Below are 23,691 nucleotides of genomic sequence, written 5' to 3'. Positions count from 1 at the left end.
GACACTTCCCACTAGATAAGGCTGCTCAAAGCCCCATCCAACCTAGCCTTGAACATTTCCAGGGATGGGGCATCCACAGCTTCTCTGGGCAACCTGTTCCAGTGCCTCACCACTCTCAGAGTAAAGAATTTCCTCCTTATATCTAATATAAACCTACCCTCTTTTAATTTAAAGCCATTACCCCTTGTCCTATCACTACACTCCGTGACAAAGAGTCCCTCTCTAGCTTTCCTGTAGCCCCCTTTAGGTACTGAAAGGCTGCTATAAGGTCTCCCCAGAACCTGCTCTTCTCCAGGCTGAACAACCCCAGCTCCCTCAGCCTGTCTTCATGGAACAGATGTTCCAGCCCCTTGATCATCTTTGTGTTCCTCCTCTGGACTTGTTCTAATACATCCATGTCCTTCTGGCGCTGAGGGTCCCAGAGCTGAACACAGCACTGCAGGTGGGGTCTCACAAGAGCAGAGCGGAGGGGGAGAATCACCTCCCTCGCCCTGCTCACCATGCTTCTTCTGATGCAGCCCAAGGTACAGTTGGCTTTGTGGGCTGAAGGTGCACAGGAATGTGCACCTGCACATTCATGTCAAGCTTCTTGTCAACTAACACCCCCAGGTCCTTCTCCTCAGGGCTGCTTTCAATCCATTCTCCACCCGGCCTGCATCTGTGCTTGGGATTGCCCGGGCCCTGGTGCAGGACCTTGCACTTGGCCTTGTTGAATTTCATGAGGTTTGCACAGGCACACCTCTCAAGCCTGTCCAGGTCCCTCTGGATGGCATCCCTTCCCTCCAGTGTGTCAACCTCACCACACAGCTTGGTGTGACTGGCAGACTTGCCGTGGGTGCACTCAATCTCACTGTCCATGTCACCAACAAAGATGTTAAACAGTGTTGGTCCCAATACTGGCCCCTGAGGAATACCACTCATTACTGATCTCCACATTGTGGCCATTCTCTTTCTAAAGAAAATCTCTTTTCAGCATGGCATTTTCAATGGTTTGCAACGGATTTCCATGACTGAAATGATCCCTTGTTCAACTGATAGCTGGAGTGAGCTTCAGGGAAAGAGGGGAAGGCTCCAAGGAGAGTCCAGCTCACACACCTCTGATTAATTGCTGTAGACTTCCTAGAGCTTCACAGAGCAGTGTTGAGATGTAGCCACAATACAACCAGTGCTAAGGAGCCCAAAGAACAATGCAGGTTGGGACAGAAGAATGCACACACATGGATTCAGAGGCAAGCAGATGCCCTGGGAAGTTTTCTGCCAAAAGATATCACAGAGAAAAGGAGTGTGCAGATGTGAGGTGAGAAAAGCTGTCCAGGTCCCAAGAAAGCCCAGCAGTATGGACAACAGGGAAGGAAAGAAGGAGACTCCATGAGCGAGAAGTGCACAGGCACAGATGAAGGCTGCTCTGCTCTGGGTAGCTCCAGGGAGCAGCAACAGAAGAGTGCAAAGAGGGTGACAGAAGGGCAAGTCTGCAGTGATCATCATCATCATCTTGTTTACCTTTGCAAAGGACTGCAACTAGCATCTAATTGCAAATACCTGCTATCCTGCCAGGTGACCTTCAAACAGCAGCAGTGAGGTGTGCATGCAGCTGAGTGTTGAAAGCCAAAGGCAGATTTTCAAGGCTCCTTAGAAAATGGATTAATCAAGACACCACCACAAGCAGGGCTATCTTTTGTCTACTAGACCTGCAGCACCTTGCAGCCTGCAGCTCCCACTAGGCAAAAGTACAGGGCAGATCTTTTGGTGTCTTTGGTTGCTTTTCTAGTCTTAACACATTTCCAGGCAACTCAGGTGTGTCCTCACACTCCCTGCAACATGAATGAGAAAGCCACCTGCTCCTGCCCTTGCCAGACACATTGCCCTCCTGAGAACGAAGAGTTGCACCCTGCCAGATGCAGCCGTTACCCACACATGCAGGAAGAGTCTGCTGGGAGTTGTATGGCCAGATGTGCCATAAGCAGTGTGCAGGATCAGGGCCTTGCTGTGACTGGCACTGTTCATTCAGTCTTCCTCTTGCAAGCGGATTGCTAGTGGCTGGAAAGAAGGAGCCGAACTGGCGCACAGGGCTCTGGTGGAAGACACTCACTGCCCATGCATGCAGCTGGAACTGTTTGCATTGCAATGGGACAGACAGAGTGTGAGTCAGAAAAAAAGGAGTGGCACTGCTTCAGTTAGCTTACTTTGGACACCTTTCCTGTCATGGCTGGAAAGAAAGCAAAGCTAACTTCACAGGCAGAAGGTCTGAGCATGGGTTGTCTTCCCCAGGTTTTGCAAGCACTGGCTTTTTACAGGCAGAGCAACTGAGGAGGAGGCTATGTGATTTTCCAGCCTCACAAAATAAAGACTCATGACTGCAAACACTGCTGAGGCAGAGGTTAATAGAGAAAAATAATGCCAGAAAGCAGTGGGAGAAAAATACCTTCCTTCACATGTGACCAGTGCTAATAAAGCACAACAGCAGAGAAACCAACAGGCTGCATCGCAGAGAGTCTAGGCTCCCACAGTGGCCGTTGTGAACGGCAGGAGGAAGAGCTTAGGCAACATAGCTTGTACACAGTCATCCCTCCCTTGGTCACACCCGTCCAGCTTCTGGCAACCACTGTAGGGACTTTCTGAGCTGGAGGGTGCATCCAAACCATCATGTTAAGCAATATAATTATTATAACCAAGATAATAATAAAACCACCTAACCTCAGACTCCATCCACTGAGCTCTAAGAGATGGAGCACACATTCTAGGATGAAAACCAGAAGCAACTTCATTCATCACAAAGCTATGGTTTAATTACTTGTGTTCTGGTGAGTTTTGCTTCTCAGAAATTCTTAAAAAAAATAAAACATCAAGCTCACCATTTTTCTTTCCTCCTTGCCCCTTTTAAAAAAAATACATAGACTGTAAGTTTATTTAAAATGTAAATTAACCACATTGCTAGTGACAGATAACAAAGATAAACATTTATGCTAAGCTGCAATTTTTCTTATCTCCCAAGATTGTTTTACTTGATACTCTGAAAGCATGAAACAAAATCATAGATCACGCGCAGAACCTCCCACTTTCTGCTTGAATGACAGATGGCTCAAGACATTTGCTGGCTTCTTCACTTACCACTTCTCACATTCAGGCTGCCTTTTGCGGTGTCTTTCCCTAAAACGTTCTCCGCTTCACAGCTGTACTCCCCAGCATCTTCCAGCTTCACCTTGTTGAACTGCAGTCTGGAAATCTTTCTGTTGAAAAGTACAGCAGACATTTCTTATTCAGTTGCTAACCATCTTCATAAATTGATAACCATTCCTGGCCCTACTACACAGCCTAGTAAGTCACCCCTTCTGGAAGAGATGGGCTGCCCAGTCTCACAAGCTGAATAGACCAGGTCAGGATTCAAATGAGACCCTTCCCAGGAATCACAGCCATCACGATTTCCTAAATGAACATCTCCTTTGATCCCATTGCTCTTAGCCTGATGCCATGGTTTGGTCTGACATCTGCTCTCACTTTCAGAAAGGCCACATATGGACAGTCAAAAAGTCTCATGAGGGGTTGAACGCAAGAGCCCTAGCTCCCCAGCAAACAGACTTTCTGTACCGGAGAAAAGCCACTTTACTGAAGGACAGCAAGATCTGTCTGCAAAAGGAGATGGGGAGATGAGCAGCACATTCTGCACCTTCCTCAGCAAGGAAGCAGCTCAACTGCTGTGGCATGCCTCCCTGGCCATGTCCAGCAGTGCCACATGCTCTATCTCAAACACGCACACTATGGTCATAGGGTAGTGCACCCACGTATTCCATCCTGCAAACTAAATTTCTGTGGTTTGACCTAGCAAATAGCTTGTAGCTTTATCCAGGCAAATGGGACAAGTACTTTGTCTCCCCCCAAAACACACACTCCAATGCACTACAAACATGTGAGGCTGAACACCACATGGTCATCTTATTGCCAGAAACACCTAGAAAGAGCAGAAGACACCATATGTGATGACTGCCCATGTGACCTAACAACCTGTGCTCAGTGTCTCATGGGAGTGGGAGCAGCTCTGTGGTGGTACAGGGGAAAAGAGCATCACCTTTCCCATCACCTGTGACTGATGTCTCATTCTCCAGAATGCCTCTGACTAAAAGGCAAAACCCTTTGTTAACTAGTTCAACAGAGATCTTTAGCGGCCTTCAACACACACCAAAGGCTGATTGAGACTCACTCCCTCATTAGGCTTTCTGTTTTATTAGATTTCCTTCTGGCTTAGACAGCTTACCAAAAAACACCCTGTGTTCTCTTCTGGTGGGAATATCTCTCTCTGCTTTCTAACCTTTTGTCTACAAGCTTTTGTCTCAAGTCTGTGTCATACAGTTACTAGACTGAGAAGTTTGTCAGCACTGACAGCTTCAAAAAGAGGTCCCACTGGCCTGGCCTACGTTTCTGAAGGCAAATAAAATTCCTCTTATGTGGAAAATTATCATTAGCTTTGGAAATACTTGCGAAGTTACATATGTCATCTAAGAAAGACTTTTCTTCGGACTGTTGAAAAGATATTCTATACAAAATCCTTCACAGAAGCACACTGACATCTCTTTAACACCCTGACATGCTGTTCTGCTGGAGCCAGGGCACAAGGACACAGCATGAACATCTCACTAGTTATATTAGTAAATTAAAAGCACTGGAGATAACTTGGTACAGCTCCCAGGATACAGGTGCTGCCCCATTTTGCAGGATGTGGTCAAGTGTTCAATTGCATAAGTTTAGGCCCCAGGTGGAGCAATTTTTAAATGAATCTTGACAGTGTGCTTCCTGAATCCCCCTAATCCACAGTACAAAGACATTTATTTGGGCCAACACGTTCAAACAAGGGGACCTAAACTAGCAGGCTGATTCAGTGTGGTGCAAAACTTCCTTGGCTCCCAGTGTGGTATACTTCCCTGAAATCTCTCAAGTCTCCGAGGGTAACCTGCAATAAATAGTCCTGGGCATTATGGCCCTCACTGCTGTGATGCCTCAGGAGTTAACATGCACCCAGGAGACACAAAGCATTTAAGGGCCGCCAGGGCCTGTTGCTGCCCATTGACAGTTGGGTGCTGCTTCTTACTGGGGAGGTATGATGGGCACCTGAGGAAGGGGGCTGTTGGCGCTGTAGGGCTGTAGTGCCCAGTGCAGGACCATGTTCCCCTCTCCCTCGAATGAGATGGGTGTAGTAACAGCAAAGGGTCAAGGTGGACTCCCAGTAGTACTGCACAGATTCCCAGCAAGACTGCCCTCAGCACAGCCATTACTTTCTCTCAGTTGTCTCAACTTTAACTGACAGAACACACCATCTGTTTCATAAACCACCCCTAGTCAGGCTTGCAGCTACTGCTGCAACACAAAAAGAAAAGCAGCACGTGTTGAAAGCAGCAAGACAGGGATGCTCACACAGCTTTGAAGAGCTTTAACCTAGAATCCTGTAGAGAACACCAGCCTTGCACACCAGCATGTTGAGGATATCTGGTGCATAGCTGAAAGCATTAATGAACATGCTGCCTTCAGCTGCCAGAGGACAGATATTCTAATGATTATTGGCCACACCATGATCTCACATGCACAGCATGTTTCACTGCATGCAGTAACTGGAAAAATCCATTACAGGATTAGAATATCACCTAGGTATGTGATCATTTCCAGATAAAGGTTTTTAAGTCCCAAAGATACAAATTAGTAAGTAATTTAGTGACACAAAAAGCTAATGAAAGGGGTCATACTTGACAGATTCATCTCCAAGAACATGATGAGAGACATGTGGTCTTTTACCTGGAACTGGAGGAGAATGTGATCAGAATAAAAAGCAATGCTGGTATTTATAGAACCTCAGCATCAAGGTGAAACGAAAGAGGATTATTTGTTTTAATGCTCAAGATTGTTGTACTGCCAAAAGAGCTTATTTTTATTTTCTATCACAGTTTGCTGAATTTCTCCTGGATTGCAAGATCCCCTTGAAAAATCATGAGCTTTTTCTTGCTTTTTAAACCCAGCCTAATGGTATGAGGAGTATGATGTATAATGTCAAGTAACAGACTTCAGGGAGAGAGATGAAAGGTACAGAAGCAGATGAGATTTAATGTAGAGCATAGACACAGTAAAGAGAAATTCCGTATTCCAGTAAGCACATAAACAGTCAGAGAAATATCTTGTTTCACAGCATTAGTCATGCACCTTTTAATTCACATGGATAATGCTTGCATACTAGATGAACTTAACTGAGAATGTAAAACAGATTAGACTTTACCTGACCTATGTGTGGCGAAGAGAAAGATGACTAGTCCAACTCTGTTATATCTTACTACCTTCAAGTGCTTCTGAAATACCTCAAAACTGCATAGGAAATTAGTTTTGCAAGTTTGTGTTCTTCTTCCTGTTGCCCCTGAGGGTAGACATTTTGTTTATTTGACAGCTGAGGTGTGTTTTTAAAGAAATACCAAGTATTAGCGCTAAGAGGAATTACGTTGCTCACAATAGTTTTGTACCAAGTCCCCTTCTTCTCTCCTGGGCAAAGTGTTTCCTGGGGACACTAGCCCCTGGGAAAACCCTGTCGTGTGCTTTCAGGAGGGTGCCTGGCTGCCAGACGATGCCATTCTTCTGGAGGAAGGCACTGCCCTGGGCTGTTTGTTCAGTGAAAGGGCCAGGGTCCCTGACAGATGCCATCATTTCACTGTAGTGCAACTCTGTTGACATTTCTTTACTCCAGGGGAAAATCTGCCTCATTGTATTTTCTGACCCTCAGCACATATGACTTAGCCACGCACTAATTATCTCCTGTAGTGCCAGTAGAGGAGTAAGCCGTGGGGAATATGTTGTCTGCAAGCTCTGGGGGATAGAATTCACAAGGAGACCTTCAGCCTGGCCAGAACAGGATCCCCAAAAATACCTTTTCAGCCAAAAGAAAGAGTCCCCCAGAGGGCAGTTTGGAGTGCCAATCTCCAGATTACAATGGGAAACATGGAGATCTGCCCTTGGCCACGGCCTACACAAAGATCCTGGCAAATTCTGGCCAGGAAGGGTGGCCTCATTGCTGTAAGTTCGTCATCTCAGAGTTAGACATCTAAATATGAGCTTGGGCCCTGAGGCCTCCTGTACAGTCAGAGGAAAAGAAACAGGCACTTCATCTCATCTAGAGAGGAACTTTTCATGACAGAAGTCATGCTCCCACTAGCACTTTGGTTAGATTGAATCATTTTTCTCCTCTTCCCTACTGCTAAGTGGAAATGGGACCTTTTTCCCGGTCAACACCTCACAAAGCTATTCACCTCAATGCCTACTGCAGCAGCCACAAGCTACCTTAGAGACACCTACGTTTCACTGAAGATTCAGTGATCCCAATGTGAGTTCAACTTCTTATGCATCATGCAGGACAAAAATAGCTCTAGGATTACAACTATTATAGTATTTTATTAGTCTTCTAAAAATAGGGTAGCTAACACATAAGTAATAAAAAAGGCAAAGAATTAGTTTTGAGGGGAATTGGAAGACTATGCCTTATTTGGACTCTAAATTGTCAATGAACACTCTCCATAGTAAACATACATGAGATCCTAGCAATAAAAAATTCCCAGATTTGACCATCATAAAGGACACACTGAATAGACTGCTGTGGTTATCTATTAACTCATTTCCTCTCTGAACAGACAGCTGGTGGCAGGAAGCACAGCAATACTGCAGAGAGCAGAAAGGCCAGTACTGTGGCATGTGTTCTGCTTACCCAACAAAGATTTAATTGGTGCCTTGTCCTGGCATTCAGCACGGTGGTGAATTTGCCCTGAGAGAGTAGGTTTATGACTGGCAAGAAGATTCAGAATATCCAATTCTTCCTCTTACAGTCGAGAAGCATTATCCAGCGACCACCAAATATCCGGTGGCTGGAGCAGGGTCTCTCAGTGTCCCCACTTTAGAGAACACATTCATCTTCCCCAAGAAGCAGTGAGATAAAGTCAGGTAGAAGATCATTGGAATGTGAAGCAGAATGGGGATGGCCTTGGCAAAGCACCTCTGTTAGGGCAGAAATGGCAGCCAGGAGCATCCTCTTCCCTGCACAGCCAGATGGAAACCACCCCAATCTCTTCCCTGCCTTCAGTTACAGAGCAGCACAACAGAGCTGGGCAAGCCAGCTGTGCCATGGAGTGCTTGAGAACAATAAACAGCTACCGTGTTGGCTGCTGTTAACTCTAGGGCATGACCTGGCTAGCTCAGGATCAGCTTTAAGAACAGCAAATGGGAAAGTGGGGAAGAAAACAACCCTCAATCAAATAAGAGGGGTAATAAAAGGAAGCTTCAGACTTTTCAACTCAGCTACCATCCCTTCTGCCATGGGCAAAGTCCTCCTTCCTCCTCCCCTCACACCATCACCTGCCCCACTCAGTGTTTGACCTGCTGGGACTGTGGGAATAGCAGGCATGGGAGACAGTTAATGTCCTTGTGGGTGCCCAGGATAGAACCGACCACCCCCAGACCCCCTTTACCTGTTCTCTCCTACCCCTGTCCCCCCACATTAAAGTGCTGTTCTAACCTGAAAAGCAGATTTGCCCCTTCTCTGCTCAGCAGTGCTGTTCTCTCTCTGTTCTCAGGCTTGGGACAAGCTGATTTTAAAAGAAAGACTCGACCAGTCCTCAGTCTGCAGAGCTGACACTGACACTGGTCTGAGAGCAAGAGCTGGAGTCCCTTCTGGGTCATGCATTGTCAACAAAAGGGGAAAAGATCAATAAGTACGCTCCAAAGAGCAGGGTCACTTGTGCAACCATCCTCAAATTCAGCCCTGGGCTGCATCTCTGAATTGCCATTGATGTCCAGGCAACAAGAAAAGGTGTAGGGCAGCAGAGGCAGCGTAATCCAACCACACACCCATTCCCAGAGTGGACTTTGTAGCTGCTCTGTTGATGTGTTGCTGCTCTTGTGCTGGCAAGTCTGTGACAGCTACCAGAGCGTGAAATCAACACACACATAAAAGCTGAGTTTTGGGCTACAGCTGAGGCATGGACCTGATGTCAGAGTGGGTTCCCTTGTATTTCTTGTCCTGGAATTCAAGGCAATTGATCCATCCCAAGAATATTTAGAATTTCCCTCAAACCCCAATGCCAAGATTTGAATTCATTTGGGAGAATGTAGATCCTGGAGCAATATAATGAGGCCAGATCAGAGCAGGTTCTTTTCCTGTTTATCTCACATACACAAGAACCAGGGACTTCACACTACCAAATGCAGAACAGATATCTCCCTGTTCCAAAGAGCAAATAACCTACACAGAGGGACAAGAAACCCCAGGCAGGTATGCAGTTAGGACAATATGCAGAGGCCTCACTATCTCAGCAATGAAACCACATCTAATTCTGTAAGCTGGGAGGAGAAGAAAAGGTTGGTGCTGCTGGGAAGAAGGCATATTGCTCCTTGTTTAGAAGTGTATCACATATTAGATGGAGACTGATAGGACGGGCAATTCAGAGGTAGGACCAAAACTTCAGGGACTGCCAGACAGAAAAGGAAGGCCAGAGAGAGCTTGTAGAGCAAAACCAAATAGTTTTGAAGAATCAGGGGAGGTAGAGAGGGAAATGCCATACTAAAAGCCACAGTGTTTGTTGGAGACGTGCAGAGTACAGGAATGCAGACATACAAAGCCAGGCTGCAAATATTCAGATCAGGGAAAAGCATGTCTATCAGGAACAGAGACATAAGGTCATGGAAAAGCAGCATGGGATGACACCTTCAGGTGGATGGTGTCACCCCTCCAAAACCTCTGCAAAATGCATCACCATGATATTACATGGTGTTGTGCAAGAGATTCAGTTACAGTCTTGAGGCTCCTTTCCGAGTTTGGAGTTTTGGGGATGTCATTCATTTCTTCCTAAGTCTCTTTTCTGCAGATGATGTGTGTCACGGATACTTGCCAGTGCCTGATCCATGAAGTATAATGGGGACCGGGGAAACTCATTACTGTGGGTATAAAACGTGCTATCCCAGATGAACTGCCTACAGCTTCAGCCAGCACCCCAGTCCTCCTCCCCCAAGTGCCAGGTAAAGCATTAAACTGAATGAATGGGATTTCAATTCATGTCTCAAAGAAGGTGCTTCAGCATAAGTTGTGACATTTTGCAGCTGCAGTGGGTAAGATCTATAAGGAAAGGAGATATATATATATATATATATATATATATATAAACAGACAATATAATTAGAAAAAATAGACAAAACTTCAGGCATATAAACCTTCTTCCATAGCTAAGTTTGCACACACCATCAGTTGAAGCAGCCTAGCATCTGGCTATAACTTGGTAGCCCTTATAAGTCAATTGTTGTTGATCAAATAACCATTCCCTGAATCTCTAAGGAGCCCCAGCTTGCAGGCTTTGTGGATTGTTCTCGCTCAAGACCCAACCACTTCTCCTTTCAGTTCTCAAGTTCCCTGGTTCAGTCCCAGGTGCATTGGCCAAAATGATGTCCATCATCATCTCCTTTAAAACAACAAACAGTCAAACAAAGGAGATGCTCTTTTTCAAACCCCCCTCCAATAAACTGCCTTCAGCAGCTAAACCAAATCCCAAATATCGGAGACTTATAACGACATCGTGAGAGTTAGCAAGACAGAAGCTTCCCTGGTGACTGTAACAACACCGGTGCTTGAGAAGAGTCTTAGCTTCAAGGCATCTGGAATTGCTCTTGCAAGATCCATTGTCAAGTGAGCTTTTTCCTTTGTTTAAAAATGTCAGCCTGAAGACCCCTGCCAGAGTGGTGGTATAGCCTGCTTGGGTTCACTCTGGCTCCCACAAGGCTTCAACAGTTCTCTTTGCCCCTCCTTGTCTCCAGGCTTAATTAGGAAATCATTTATCTTTATTGGCACTCTCTTTCCCCTGCTGCTTTGGCATTACTATTATTTTTTGCCTTCATTCCAGAGCAGTGAGCTGTACAGGGAAGACCACAGCCCCATTCATTGTGGGTGGGGAATAATCTACTGCAGGGAACTATACAAGGAAGACCCCGGCAATGAATCTGCCCCAGCTAGCTTTGCCTGAGGGACTACTGTACAGAAACAGGAGAGGAGGGTATCCCTTGGCTCCACTTACGGGCTAACAATAGGGATTCCTGGTGATACTGAAAGTAGGACACTACTCCCAAGGGATGTCATATGGTCAGCCTGTCCCAAACTGAACTGCCAACCTTCTCCAGTCTAACGATACGCCTACTTCATCAGCCCTGCAATCTCCCTTGGTAAGAGAGCACACAAAGAGAAGAGGCTGTAAGGACAGCCACAGAGAGCAGACTACCAGGCTCTTGGACACCCCACCCACCTTCAGTGGACAATCTGCATGTCTCAGAGCCCTGAGTGAGCCTGAAGTGGGGTAGATTCCCTGCACCTCAGCAAACAGAAACTACCTTCGCTTTCTCCACAGTTGTCATTCGATCATTTGCCAGGACAGTTAGAAAGTCAAACCTCAACCTTAACTTCTTGGGACCCAGTGGCCTTGAACCATATCAGGTGCACTCAGCAGTAAACGGTATCTTTCTGGCAGATTAGAAGGGGTGGACCAGTCACTATGCTTTACTTTCACTGTAGTATGCAATTCTTTCTGGGTAAATTCTCTAGATTCCATCAACTGTGTTTTTTTCTTCCACCTTAAAGAGAAGTTTCCTCTCCATGCAAGCCAGGCTTGCCCCAGCCTGTTGCTAATTACAGATGGAACACACAGTTCAAAAAGAAGGAATCAGAATTGTTCTCCTCCCTCCAGCAAATATCCATTGGAAAAAAAATAAAATAAAATACTCCTTTGCCTGATGGCACCAGAAATTTTGCCGGTAAGTTTAAAAAACAAGAGGAAAGATGATTGGAAAAGCTGAAGAGCTGACATGGTTACCTGCTCCTCTCCTCCTGATAACATATATTCCTCTTATTCTCTAACTCTAAGAAGGCCAGTGGGATCAGATAAAAGCTTGATCATATCTGAGCAAAAGAGGGCTTCAGTTTATCTTTCTAGCTAAGGCTGTTTAAACACACAGGGCAATATCTATTCTGCAGGGAGGAAAGTCAAGGACAAAGCAGTTAAGAGTAGTGATGTAGGGTAGTTATGTTCTTCTTGTTTCCCATCCTAAACCTCTGCATGTTGTCTAAGGACCACAGAGCTACAGATAGAGTCAGACCCAAAGCTGTGCCCAGCTCTGCAGAGGACTCATGTGACCAAGGGACACAGTATGAACAACACCTCCATCACCTGGCAGGGATCGTTTCGCCTAGCTGCAGCAAACAACTCTGTTAGATCTTTGGATCAAACTCTTAAATAAATGATGATGTGCACCCGGGCAGGAGCTGCATGGTCTGAAGATTTTTGCCTTTTGTGCTTTCCCTGTGGAAGTCCCTCCCCAGTGTTCAATTTCAGTTTTAGTCCTTTCAAACCACACTCTACTCTTAACTGTAAGAAAAAGCAAACGATTATCTTGAGACCAATGTTATCTCTAATTGGAGCCACATGTAAATCCCATTTTTCTTGAATTAATCATCATCTACTAAGCCTTCCTTTCTCAGCTTTACAGTTTAGGATACTTCTGCTAACAGGCTGGAATTAATGACATGCATTCATCTCCCATGCCCAGTTTTGGTTCCCTCTGCTACTCATCCCCATTAGCTACTTAATGATGACACACAGAGTCATAAGGACTCCCTTGTTCAACCTGCATCAGCACAGAGCAATTTTTAACGTACTTTTTTGCCTGCAGCCAAGTCCAGAAGGAAGCAGGTCCAATGCCAGTGATCACTTTGCCCTCAATTTTCAAGTACTGAGACCTAGCAAATGCCATGGAAAGAACAGCCTGAAAGCTGAACGTGGCAGACTGGGTACACACTGGTTATCCTCCCAGAACTACTTGGAGAAGTGTTCTTGCACTGTTGTCTGCTCAATAAGGGGCAAGGAGTTATCTTCTCTGAGCCGTCTCAGCTCAATACTACTAGATTCCAGGCTCTGTGTTGTCTGGTCTACCAGTCCATGATGTAAACAATACTGGGTGGCAGATGAGCACAGACGCTTTGGGACTCATAGCTTTGCTGCTGAGGGAGCCTCAGATATTGGAGGAGGCAGGTGCTCAGCTTTCTTTAAAATGTCTATCCTTTAGCTTATTTTGCCAGCAGGAAGCACTTCTAACACGCACATGTTTTTGGCTTGTCACTGGTAGGCTGTGAGCCAACATGTTGCCATGGAAACTAGTAAATGTGAAGTTTTGACTTGACAGCAGTGTTTTGAAGAAAGAGTATCAACCTTCTTCCATATGTTCATACCCCTGACCCAGGGATTGTGTGCCCCTGTGCCACAGTGGGTGGGATGCCATCCTGTCACAGCTTTACACTGGACACAAGTGCATGGGAGGCATGAAAGGACAGTGATCTCTGGGAGAACAGCACGGAAATGCTGCAGAGGAACTGCAGATCCCTCCCATTGCCAGATCCCTCTGCAGTGAGGTCTGCTGGGTGTCTGGGCTGGGACAAACCCTCTCTGGCTCTGGGGAACAGCTCCTCAGCAGCCTGAGAAATCAGCATAAATGAACTCAGGACCCACAAGCTGCCCACCCACAGGGATGTGGCATCCACCGAGGTGGAACTGTGAGGTACAGACCTTCCTTCTGGTCATTCCACTTCCAGACACCCATCGGCAAACAGGGAACGGCAAGACTCGGGCCATAAGGCTGATAAGGGCCATTGAAACAGTGACAGCAGCTGAGCAGAGACAGCTCTTCCTGAGCAGACCACATCCACCAGTCATCTTGGTTCTGCTGATGTTTCTGGCCTAAGCTTTCCACTGACCACTCTTCTGCCTTGTGTCAAAATGTCCATGAATCCTGCAGTTATTCTGACAGAGGCCAACCATTTTGAGCGTGACTTTAAAATTAACCAACAGGATTGAAATTAAATTAGAGCAACTGACAATGACCCATTTGAGCAATTAAAGAAGAGTTTCTAACTGACTTTTAGTGGCTTCTAATTTTTAAAATGGATACTCTATCAATTCCATATGAAAAGAGATGAACTATTTTTCATATACTAAGACATAACATATGCTGGCAAAGAATTAGTTTTAAGATTTCCAAGGGATTAGACAGTTGCAAGCCGACTTTGTTGCTGGCTAAGTCAGGATATATGAATGTAAGCATAGTCACATTTACAGGATAATTTTAGGATATATCATGTATAAATATTTGGCCCTGAAAAGATATCAACATGGATCAATTTAAATGAATTTCCAGTGAGAGCCCTTCTGCACTGGTTCCTGTCCCTGGTCAGACCTCTGCAGCTGTTTCCCCTTCCTTGGCTACCTGTTTGATTTTGCAGCATTATCCAAGAAGAAACCCTCAAGAAAAATGATGCACATTGAATACTTTCATTTGCTTGACATCTAAGGTGAGTGGCCACTTCCAGTTATGGCCTGCAATGGGGCCTTGCTGTGGGACTTCCATGAATAAGCTCCAGTTTACTGATACAACCAGCTTTCTCAGCCATTTTCTATCCTGGCAGTCCATCGAATTGCACAGCCCTGCCATGTCTGGCCACCTGACTCTGCTACCTCTGCCCCCAGGCATTGGGCTTGTGTTCCCAGCTGTGCCATGCACCACTCTGGTTTGTTCACGGCAGGAAGGGCAGCAGGAGAGGTGCTTATCTACCCTTGCAGGAATGGGATGGAACAGTTCCAAAAAGCCTTGAAGATACCTCTGTAGAAGGCACTACCCAAGGCATGTATGGATGGAAGAGCACTCCTGCGTCCTCCATCAGGAAGGCTACAGCTAAGCTATGCGTTCTTAAATACAGTTTCAACCAACAGATCTGAACTTAGCTCGCTCACTGGGGCCTGTTTCACCCAGTGTTTTGGCATTGCCTGAATGAGGTGCCATGGCCCATGGCCATTGGATGACACACACCAAGAGCACTGCCCAAAAGCTTTGCTGTGTGGGAAGTTTGGGGCAGATGGGACTTGCCCTGGATGCAGTGATGCAAGCTCTTATGTGCCAGCCAACAGGCATCACCTTGGCAGGTGGCTGCAGGCCCTAGTCAGGCTGAGTATCACAGGGTGTCCTTGCATCTTTGTGACTGAGATGCTTTTTAGTCCACCTAAATTGAGGAGAGAAGAGAGCGATTCCTCCCACGTTTGCAGGCCCTATGTAGGCTTGTGGGGCAAAAGCTGAGTTCTGAGTAGCTTCTGCATTCGCAAAGCAGGTTCCACCCCAGGTGACCTGAGCTGCCCACAACCAGCCTACAGTCAGCAGGGAAGGAGTAATCTCAGGTCAGTGGATGCCCATCTCAGACATCTAATGACAAAGTTCCCCAAAGAGAGCCCCATCTAAAAATTATGTCTCTCTTCTGTGTGTGCCTCATTCCTCTCTCTCTGCTCATTGTGGAGGAAAATGGGACTAGCAGTGCTTGAGAGACGGCATCTGAACCTTTCTCACACTCCCAGGCATAGCAAACAGCCTGTACATGGTCCTGTGACTCTGAGGAAGCATCTCTGGAGAGGTCGGCACCACTTGTAGCAAGTTAGGAATTTTGCAAGGGCGCTCACCAAGACCCAGACTCTCAGTGTTTGTTAGCAGAGGCAGAGCAGCCCCGTAGCATACTTACTTCCCATTCCCATATTTGATCCGGATGTCTTTGCTCTTCTTCAGCTCTTTGCCATCTTTAAACCATTTGTAGGATGGCTGAGGGTTGCCAGCAGTCGCCTCACATTTCAGTGAGATCTTTTCACCAACATGAACGTTTGGACTTTTCAGTTTCTTCAGTTTGGGAGGGACAGCTACAAAAAGAGAAACCAGACAATGTGAAACCTGCCTCTTTCAGACGTTGCACACACATGATGAGAACCCACCAAGTCCCCGTCTGAAACATGTGTGCTATCCCCACTGCTGCATAATGAGGGGTGGGGGCATGCATGCCAGCTCCACACCCCAGATTCCACTAGCACCCAGCAGGGAGGCAGCACTGAGTCAGAAACAACTGACTGGTGACGGAGGCACCCCCAGGTCGGCTCCCTCTTTTCTCAGCACCACATGGCCAGATCTGATGGCTCTATGGCTGCCCTTACTCAGAGTGGTTCCATGCATCTCCTTCTAGAGCAGGGGCTTGCTTTGCTGTCCTGCCAGGCCAGAGGCAGGATGCAGAAGCTCAGTCTCTTTGGAGACTGTTTTCCTCTGCATCCTGCCCTTGCTGTTAATGATTACCAACACCTCCATGATCTCTGCCACTGCATCAGACATGCTGCCAATCCTACAGGTCCACCAACCCCACCTGGAGCATTTCATTGCAGAAACAACAGAGGTGGGCCACAGGGACCCATGCCTCTTTCCTCCTGCTTGTGCACAACAGATGTTCCCACTCCTGTTTGTGTGGTCCAACATCTGAACCACCCCCAGGGAGGGACAGCTGCTAAAATGGACAATCTTTAGCATGACAGCATCACCAGCAAAGCAACAGCCACTGAGAGGGGCTAAAATGAAAGCCTACACGTGTAAAGGATGAGAAAGGAGTGACAGCAATTCTTCAGATCACAGTTAGAATGGTGAAAGAATAAAGCTGTTTAAAAGTATCTTAGGACCTGTAATGTCACGCTGGCCAACTTGAAGCTGGGCTCTGCATGTGAGCTTTTCTGAGTGTCTCAGAGAGGGGATTTTGCCATGCACCTGGAACACCAGGCAGAAGAGAGACAGACGCTTCTTATCAATCTCTGCCAGGCTTTATATTACACCTGACATGCAAGGGTTAGCAGGCTTGCAATTTTTCTTTCACCTCTGCACTCCTCCAGCTCCCCTTTTCATTTTCAGATCTAACCTTAAAAAAGAAAATAACAAGTTCCTAGTTTTGCCTTAAGAATATTGGTAACAATGGTTTCCACTTGTCTAAGATGTTAAGAGATAAAGTATTTCCTCTGACTTACATCCACGAGCTTTCTTTTAACTGCCTAGTGCATTCTGATCTTGTGATAAGGGGCAGAAATAAAAGGAGGAGGGATTGGATGGGTTTCATTAGACAAATCACTATTTTGTGATTTGTATGTATTCTTCTTTCACTCTCCTTGCCAAGCTAAATTATCATAGATTGGTTTTATTTAAAGACTGTTTTCACTGAAGGTGATCTTATACGAAAGAAATAAAAAGCACTGCAATCATCAGGCATATGTTCACTTGGCAGGAAGCTCTGAGGACTCTTTTATTCCTTTGTTTTATATGTGAGGCCATTGGAAACTAAATTGTCCTTAATCAAAAAGATACAAGCTTTTACAGAAACAGAACAGATCAGACTAACAAGAATTGTCTGGGCCAAGCTAACCATGAGTGAAAGACAACCACAAGAGACGTCTGCAACTGTGAGAGGAGAGGTGTCTGTTATGAGTGGGCATAGCAGCAGGTCTGGTCCCAGGCACACCAGACTTTCAGCTGGCTCTGAATAGCACAGCTCAGCTACTCTGGCTCGAAGGCACATAAGCAGTCTTTAGAATCAGGAGTGCAAAGGAAGCATGTTTAGCACACCAAGGGAAAAGGAATAAACTGCACTGAATACTTTTCCCTCCTGTTATTTCTGCACACCCAAGCCTGCTGCAGGCTCCCTAGAAATCTGTGCCACAGGCAACAGGATGGGGAGGGCTGCATGTGTTAATGCAGCAGAAACAGTAATAAAAACAGTTTGGACAGCTATGGGCATTTCCTTTAGGCTGAACACAAGTCTTGCACTGCCTCCCAGGTCACTGTGCTTTGGTACAGAGAAAGAGACTTCTGAATAAAAGTGATCTCAACTTTCCCCAAATTTCAGAAGTTCTGTGAAACTCCATGGTGCCCTGGGTTTTGCAAAGCCAATATCCCTGGTCCTTGCCTGGAAATGGGTCATCCAAAAGAGCAGGAAAGCAATGAATGGGGAAGAGAGCTTGTCTCTTCTCAGAACACTCTGCACAGCGAGTCAGAAAGGTAAACAGGACCTTGTTTTCATAGGGGTCATTTTGGGGAATAGAGAAATAGATTGTCAAATATTTATTCTGTCTGAATGTGTGTGTCAGTTGGCTGCTATTGTATGCTGAGGTCACTGTGTACCATGCCAACATTATACATATGCCTTAAATACTGGCAAGGTCCTGACCTTGGCAGTGGTGCATGTGCTTCATATTAGTTCCAGGCTGGATGTCTGCAGCATTATGAAGCAGGCAGCATGGCCTGGGAGAAAGATATGCTGATCCCAACCCTATCTACAGAAAATGCTGACAGTAGCAGTGCAAAGCCCAGAAACCCAGAGATCATGAACAACATGGACAAGGATGAGCATGAAATCTTCCAAGATCTCTATTCCCCAGTTCCTCCTCTCCAACGTGAAATACATCTCAGCCAAACCGACATAGGAGTCTCTTGCCCCTTGTGCTACTGCCCACCAATGATAACGTGCTTGACATTCCCCAACAGGCAGGTAAAGAGATGGAGTCCACGTCACACAAGACAGGGGCTCTGCCTGCCTCACACTCCTCTAGCAGAGTCTGGCCCAGAAAAAGGGAGAACATGTTTCTGGCCCAGACTGCATGTTTTTGGCTGCCTTACTACAGGAGAGAAAGGGACTGTGCATTCAGCTCACAAGTCACAATTTGCAGACTGTAATTTGCCTGTTAAATCAGACAGGTCAGTTAAAGGGAAAATAGTTTGGACTGTGTCTGGGAACAGTACTATGCACATAGACACAGCGCTGAGTTCACCGATGTCCAGCACATCTGTGTGCCTTAGTGCACCAGTGTGGCTTGTGCTTGGGAAGAGCAGGCAGAGAGCATGCAGATGCAGCACCCAGAACCATGCACAGGCTGCTCTGTCTGAATGGGAAGCAGCGCAGCCAGTGTGGAAGCCCAGACCTTGTCTCCTATAAGGGCTGCTCTGATCTGGAAATGCTCTCTTCATAATTCCTGCATCTTGTAGAAAAACACAGAAATCCTCATGTAAGGCCATTAACTGATGATAAGCCTGCTGCATGCCAGCCAAAGACTTTCCACTGCTTTTTGTTCTTATTGTTTAAACTGCAGCCCTTCTTCCTAAACTGAATTTCTTTAACTTTGGCTTGCAGCCAACAGATCTTTCTGCCTTTCTCTGGTAAATTTGAATCCCATCTAACAACCAGAAACCTCTTCCCTTTTTAGGTACTTGTAAACTATGAATGAATCACCTTTCAAACTTCTCTACCGGTAAACTAAAGTAGCCTGAGAGACTAAAGCAGCACACTTAGCTAATACTGGAATATGTCAAAGAATGTTTTAAATCTTGGTTCATTTCCAGCTTTACCATCTACCCATTTCCTATCTCTGCCCCAAACAAATCACAAAGTTGAAGCTCAGAAAGTTGTAAGCTAGGTTCAAACAAATGTGAGGATTTTAAGTGTCCCGTTTTCTTAGTGTTGTGCACATGTTGGTTCATTTTACCTTTTCAAATACGCCAGAAAAAACAAGTCAAGACAACATGCCATACCTGGCAAACAGTCTCAGCAGTATACCAAGGGAGGTCCAAGTCCAATTTCCCTACTTTTCCACCAGCTGCCTGCTTCCCAGCCTCCTCTTCACAGGTTAATGCTGCTCTGATGCAGGCACTACAAATTTTGGCAGACTCAAAACACTAAACCAGGCCCACCCAAATCACTTCATCCATGTGGCGCTGGAGACCCGAAGTTGTCTTTTCAGCACCTCATCATCTGAATCTTATTGAAATGAATCTTATTGAATCTTATTGAATCTTATGTTTTGCTAGTTCATAGTCTCCTCCACACCTAGGTGAGCAACACATATCACACAGTCACCACCACCACTGGGTTCATGAAAATGAGGAGAGGGTTTGTGTCTGTACTTGTTCAACTGTAGCTATAGGTAGCTTCGGGTAAACATTTAGGACCCCTACCTCTGGTCACCTTGTAATCCAGCCAAGCACTCCTCTATCCAAATTCAGGTCTTCTCTCTGTGGAGGTGAAGACCCACCAGCCTCACAAAGCCCAAGGTGTTGGACAGAAGAAGCAGCTGCACCCCAGGAAATTTGATTAACACATGACCATGTCAAGGATATAGCGTGCTGCAGAAAGGAAGGTTTAACCATGATAGAGCTGGGACAAACAATAAATATATATTTTCTTTGGGTTTTTCTCACTCCAAAGTCAGATTAAACCCAAGTAACCATTAGATCTCAGCCTATGCTACTTGTGTAGGCTGCAAGCACTAAAGTAACCCTAAAAGGTGCCAGGACCCAGATCAACAAATGCACACAATTCCTTAGTCAGTTTCAAGAGTCATGTTCTACAAAGAGGCCTTTGCAGGAGAGGTTTGCCTGCTGACAGCAGTCCTGGAGCCTATTGCTAAGTTACCACCATCTTATGGAGAGAAGGTTACAAATGTCTAAAAAGTGATCCCAAAATTGCACCATATGAGCTGCTTGAACATCCACCTTACAAGGGCTTATATGTATGCCCTGCTTTAATTAATTCACTTCTGATTAAATTTGATATTACATTGAAATACTTTGATGATAACAGCACCTCTTTTACTTCTGAGGATGCCTAAAAGCACCTTAGAGCCAGAAGTCAAAATATAATTAACCATAAATGGGCAGAGTGCCCAAACAGAGTCCAACAATGAAACAGCAACAAAACCACATCCCACCCACAAAATGTCTATATAAACAACCCTTCAGCAGCATAAAGCAGACGTAAGTACCCCTGGGAAAGGTGCTCAGTGAACTCTTTAAGAGCCAACAATGCTAGCCACAACCACTACTTCAAGAGTTGTGTCTTGTTCACTATGAGAGATCCTAAAAAACAGACAACCTACAAATACATCTGGGGTCTCCAGGCAATAGACATCATGAGTAGACATGACTTATTTTCCTGTCCTCTTCCATGTAGTGGCAGCTACTGGAGGCTCCCCTGCGCTGCCAGGCACACAGGAGGTGGTAAAATGTTTTGGTAGCTGAATCGGGGAGGACAGGCTCCTTCTGTGTCTCTCTCAGCAGCCGAGGAAGAAGGTAAATTAGCTTGAATTCCCATGGTCACAACAATGAGAGGCTAAAAGTGCTTTCTCACAGGAATAAGGGGAGATGCAAAGAGAGTTAGGACCTACAAACTCACAGGTGATGCCTTGACATGCCTACATTAGAGCAATGGCTCTAACTTCAGAGTGTGCTGAAAGCACACTCTTGCCAACACTGCCCCTGACTGTAATCCTCAGGTGAGGACACCCCTCCTCTGCCAGAAGCAGAGGGAAGCTGCACAGGTGAGCTGCACAGTGACATGCAGAACTGAGACCCTTCCCAAGCCAACAGTTTTGTCCCTAGGAACTGCAGTCTCCTAAGGTTTGTGTTGGAAATGGGACGTTTCCCACAAGATGCTGGCCCCAGGATAGCCCTTTGACGCAAGTGCCAGGGCATCTAGCTTCTGGTCTACTGTGCTGGGGTGTAGAAGCTGCAGGTCCATTAATTTCTCCAGGAGTCTCAATACTCACAGTTCTCAACAGGGAAATCTTGACACCAAGAGAGCCTATGTAGGCACAGTCCTATAGGTTTCAATGTTCCTTGCCATTGAGTTACAAGATCTGCAGGCATGACACAAGTCCAGGCTCTGTCTCAGAGGTTGTTCTCTGAGGTCCTTTTGGAGATCCCCCACTACTTTGTCGTTCTAAGTCCCACTTTTCCCATAGGCCTTCCCTTTAATGTAGGGCACCTTATATGGGAGAGTTCCAATGCTCTCCCAGATGGAAAATTTTAGTATTCATCTTCCCATGGAAATGTTTTGCAGCCTAGACTTGCTCCAAATTCAAATACAGAAACTTTTGCAAAGATGGCATTTCTTACCAAAAGAAAGTTTTCTGTTTCTATTATCTCTATTACAAGGTGTGCCCCGGCACAATGTTTCACCACACAGGTCTGAAGACTAGAATTGTGTTTGGTGCACAATCTGCACTGGGCTAATACATTGGGCGAATATATCTTACTTTCTTACTAAGGCAGCCCTACTGCTTCTGTCATGTTGCTGTCTCTGCTATGTTTATCAGAGGTGATGCTCCTTCAGCCTGTTTCTGCTTTGGCCTAAACCTGAAAAGGAGAAAAAAAGAAAAAAAAAAAAAAGAATTTCAGTAGCAGCAGCTCCTTCCCACCTTGACTCTTTGACTGTTCCAATACTCACTGCAAACACTACTTGTCAAACAGGGACTCATTCTGAAGAAAGCTCCCTCCAGCCAGAACATGAAGTCCACTTGGGAAAGACAGAAACAAACAAACAAAAAACAAACAAACAAAAACCCTTGCTTAATGCAGCTACGGCTGTGCATCTAAACAGGCTGTGGCTTCTGTAGCTGGGAATCTGAATAGAGTTTTATTCCTTGTTGTTCTGTGACGGCAAAGTCAGAAGAACTGCTCTGAGTCTATGACCCTCCAGTGCCACTGAAAGTAACAGGGCCGTTATTTAAATAAATCATAGAATCATAGAATGGTTTGGGTTGGAAGGGACCTTAAAGATCACCTAGCTACACCCCCCCATCCCCCAACGCAAAACCCTATCAAAAATATGGGAGGTAGCAAAAAACCCTGGCAGATACAACCTCCACAAGTCACCTAAGAGTCTAGAGCCTGTACAGAGAACCTCCGTGTGTAACTGACACATCGCCTCATCCCACTCTCTGCTGCAACCTACCAGTGGGTAGTTACAGGCTCCAAACTGGGAATATAAAATATAATAGTGTCCATCATATGTCTTTTGCTTTATGCAAGTTATGTTTCCAGTTTATGCAAAAAGGATGGTCAGAGCTTCTCACAGCTGTTAATGTGAGTGTCTTTGCCTGCTGCAGCAGCTCACTTACACTTCTGCAGTCCTGGGCAGCGGTATGCACCATGGAAACCAAAATGGCATGTTTCTCTTTTACATGATCTGTGACAGTTGGGACTCCACTGTGGCAAACATTGATGTGGCCCAGTTTGCTGGCCACCTTGCCTTCACTGTCCATGAGTCTATCTGTGCAGTAACTGCAAAGATAGAGCCTTCAGCTGAGGTTAATAACTGAAAGCTCTCCAAGGACCCAAGAGACATACTCTGTTCCTAACATGCACTATGCTGCTGTGCCCTTCCCACAGATACATGCCAACAGCAGTCTGAGACATACCTTTGCATTCCTGGGAAGAGTCCTGGAGAGGACTCAAATAACTGGAAATGAGAACATGCTGAAATGACTGAGCTCTGCAGAGCTGGTGTTGGAATGAAGCTTGGAAACCTTGCTGGAGCCAGAACATTATTGCTCCCTGCATGTCCCATTGCATCCCTCCCATATAAGTTTTTTCCCTTAACTAGGTTTCTCTAGTGCTCTTTGTCTCAGGGAAAACTGACTACAATGCCAATCTGTAGCACTACATATTTTTCAAACTTTGAGTTACAACAATCAGTATTTCCATGACCATTTTTATCAGCCAAAGAAAATTGACTGGAAAGTTGCAAGAGGGTTTGCTGACTTAGGTTCATTCTCTATAGGATACCTCTTGCAGCTCAAACCACAGGAAAATGTGCCACTAAGCCAGCAATTTCACTTTCCTCTTACAAATTCTGGTTCCACTTACATAAGCAAGCAACTGATAAATTCCTCTTCCTCCACATTTCTCTTTCCCACATTTAGTATTTAGTTATTCTTCTTCCAAGTGAAAGTTTTTAAACTGCTATATGATTTGGCCCAAAGC

General features: G+C 45.7%; 1 protein-coding gene across 3 annotated transcripts in view; it reads right to left on the bottom strand.

Moving 5' to 3' along the window:
• Positions 1-23,691, bottom strand: part of NRG2 (neuregulin 2) — a 178,425-nt gene that overhangs the window by 52,250 nt on the left and 102,484 nt on the right. For all 3 annotated transcript variants that reach the window (XM_040573595.1, XM_040573593.1, XM_040573594.1), the window contains exons 2-3: positions 15,602-15,773; positions 3,109-3,227 (exon numbers count right to left, since the gene is read on the bottom strand). In XM_040573595.1, coding sequence (XP_040429529.1) covers positions 3,109-3,227; positions 15,602-15,773 — 291 coding nt within the window. The remainder of the gene's footprint in view (positions 1-3,108; positions 3,228-15,601; positions 15,774-23,691) is intronic.

Source organism: Cygnus olor, chromosome 14 (genome assembly GCF_009769625.2).
Source record: "Cygnus olor isolate bCygOlo1 chromosome 14, bCygOlo1.pri.v2, whole genome shotgun sequence".
NCBI classification, from domain to species: domain Eukaryota; kingdom Metazoa; phylum Chordata; class Aves; order Anseriformes; family Anatidae; genus Cygnus; species Cygnus olor.
The sequence above is the reverse complement of the archived record's forward strand: the minus strand, read 5'-3'. Positions and strand labels throughout refer to the sequence as shown.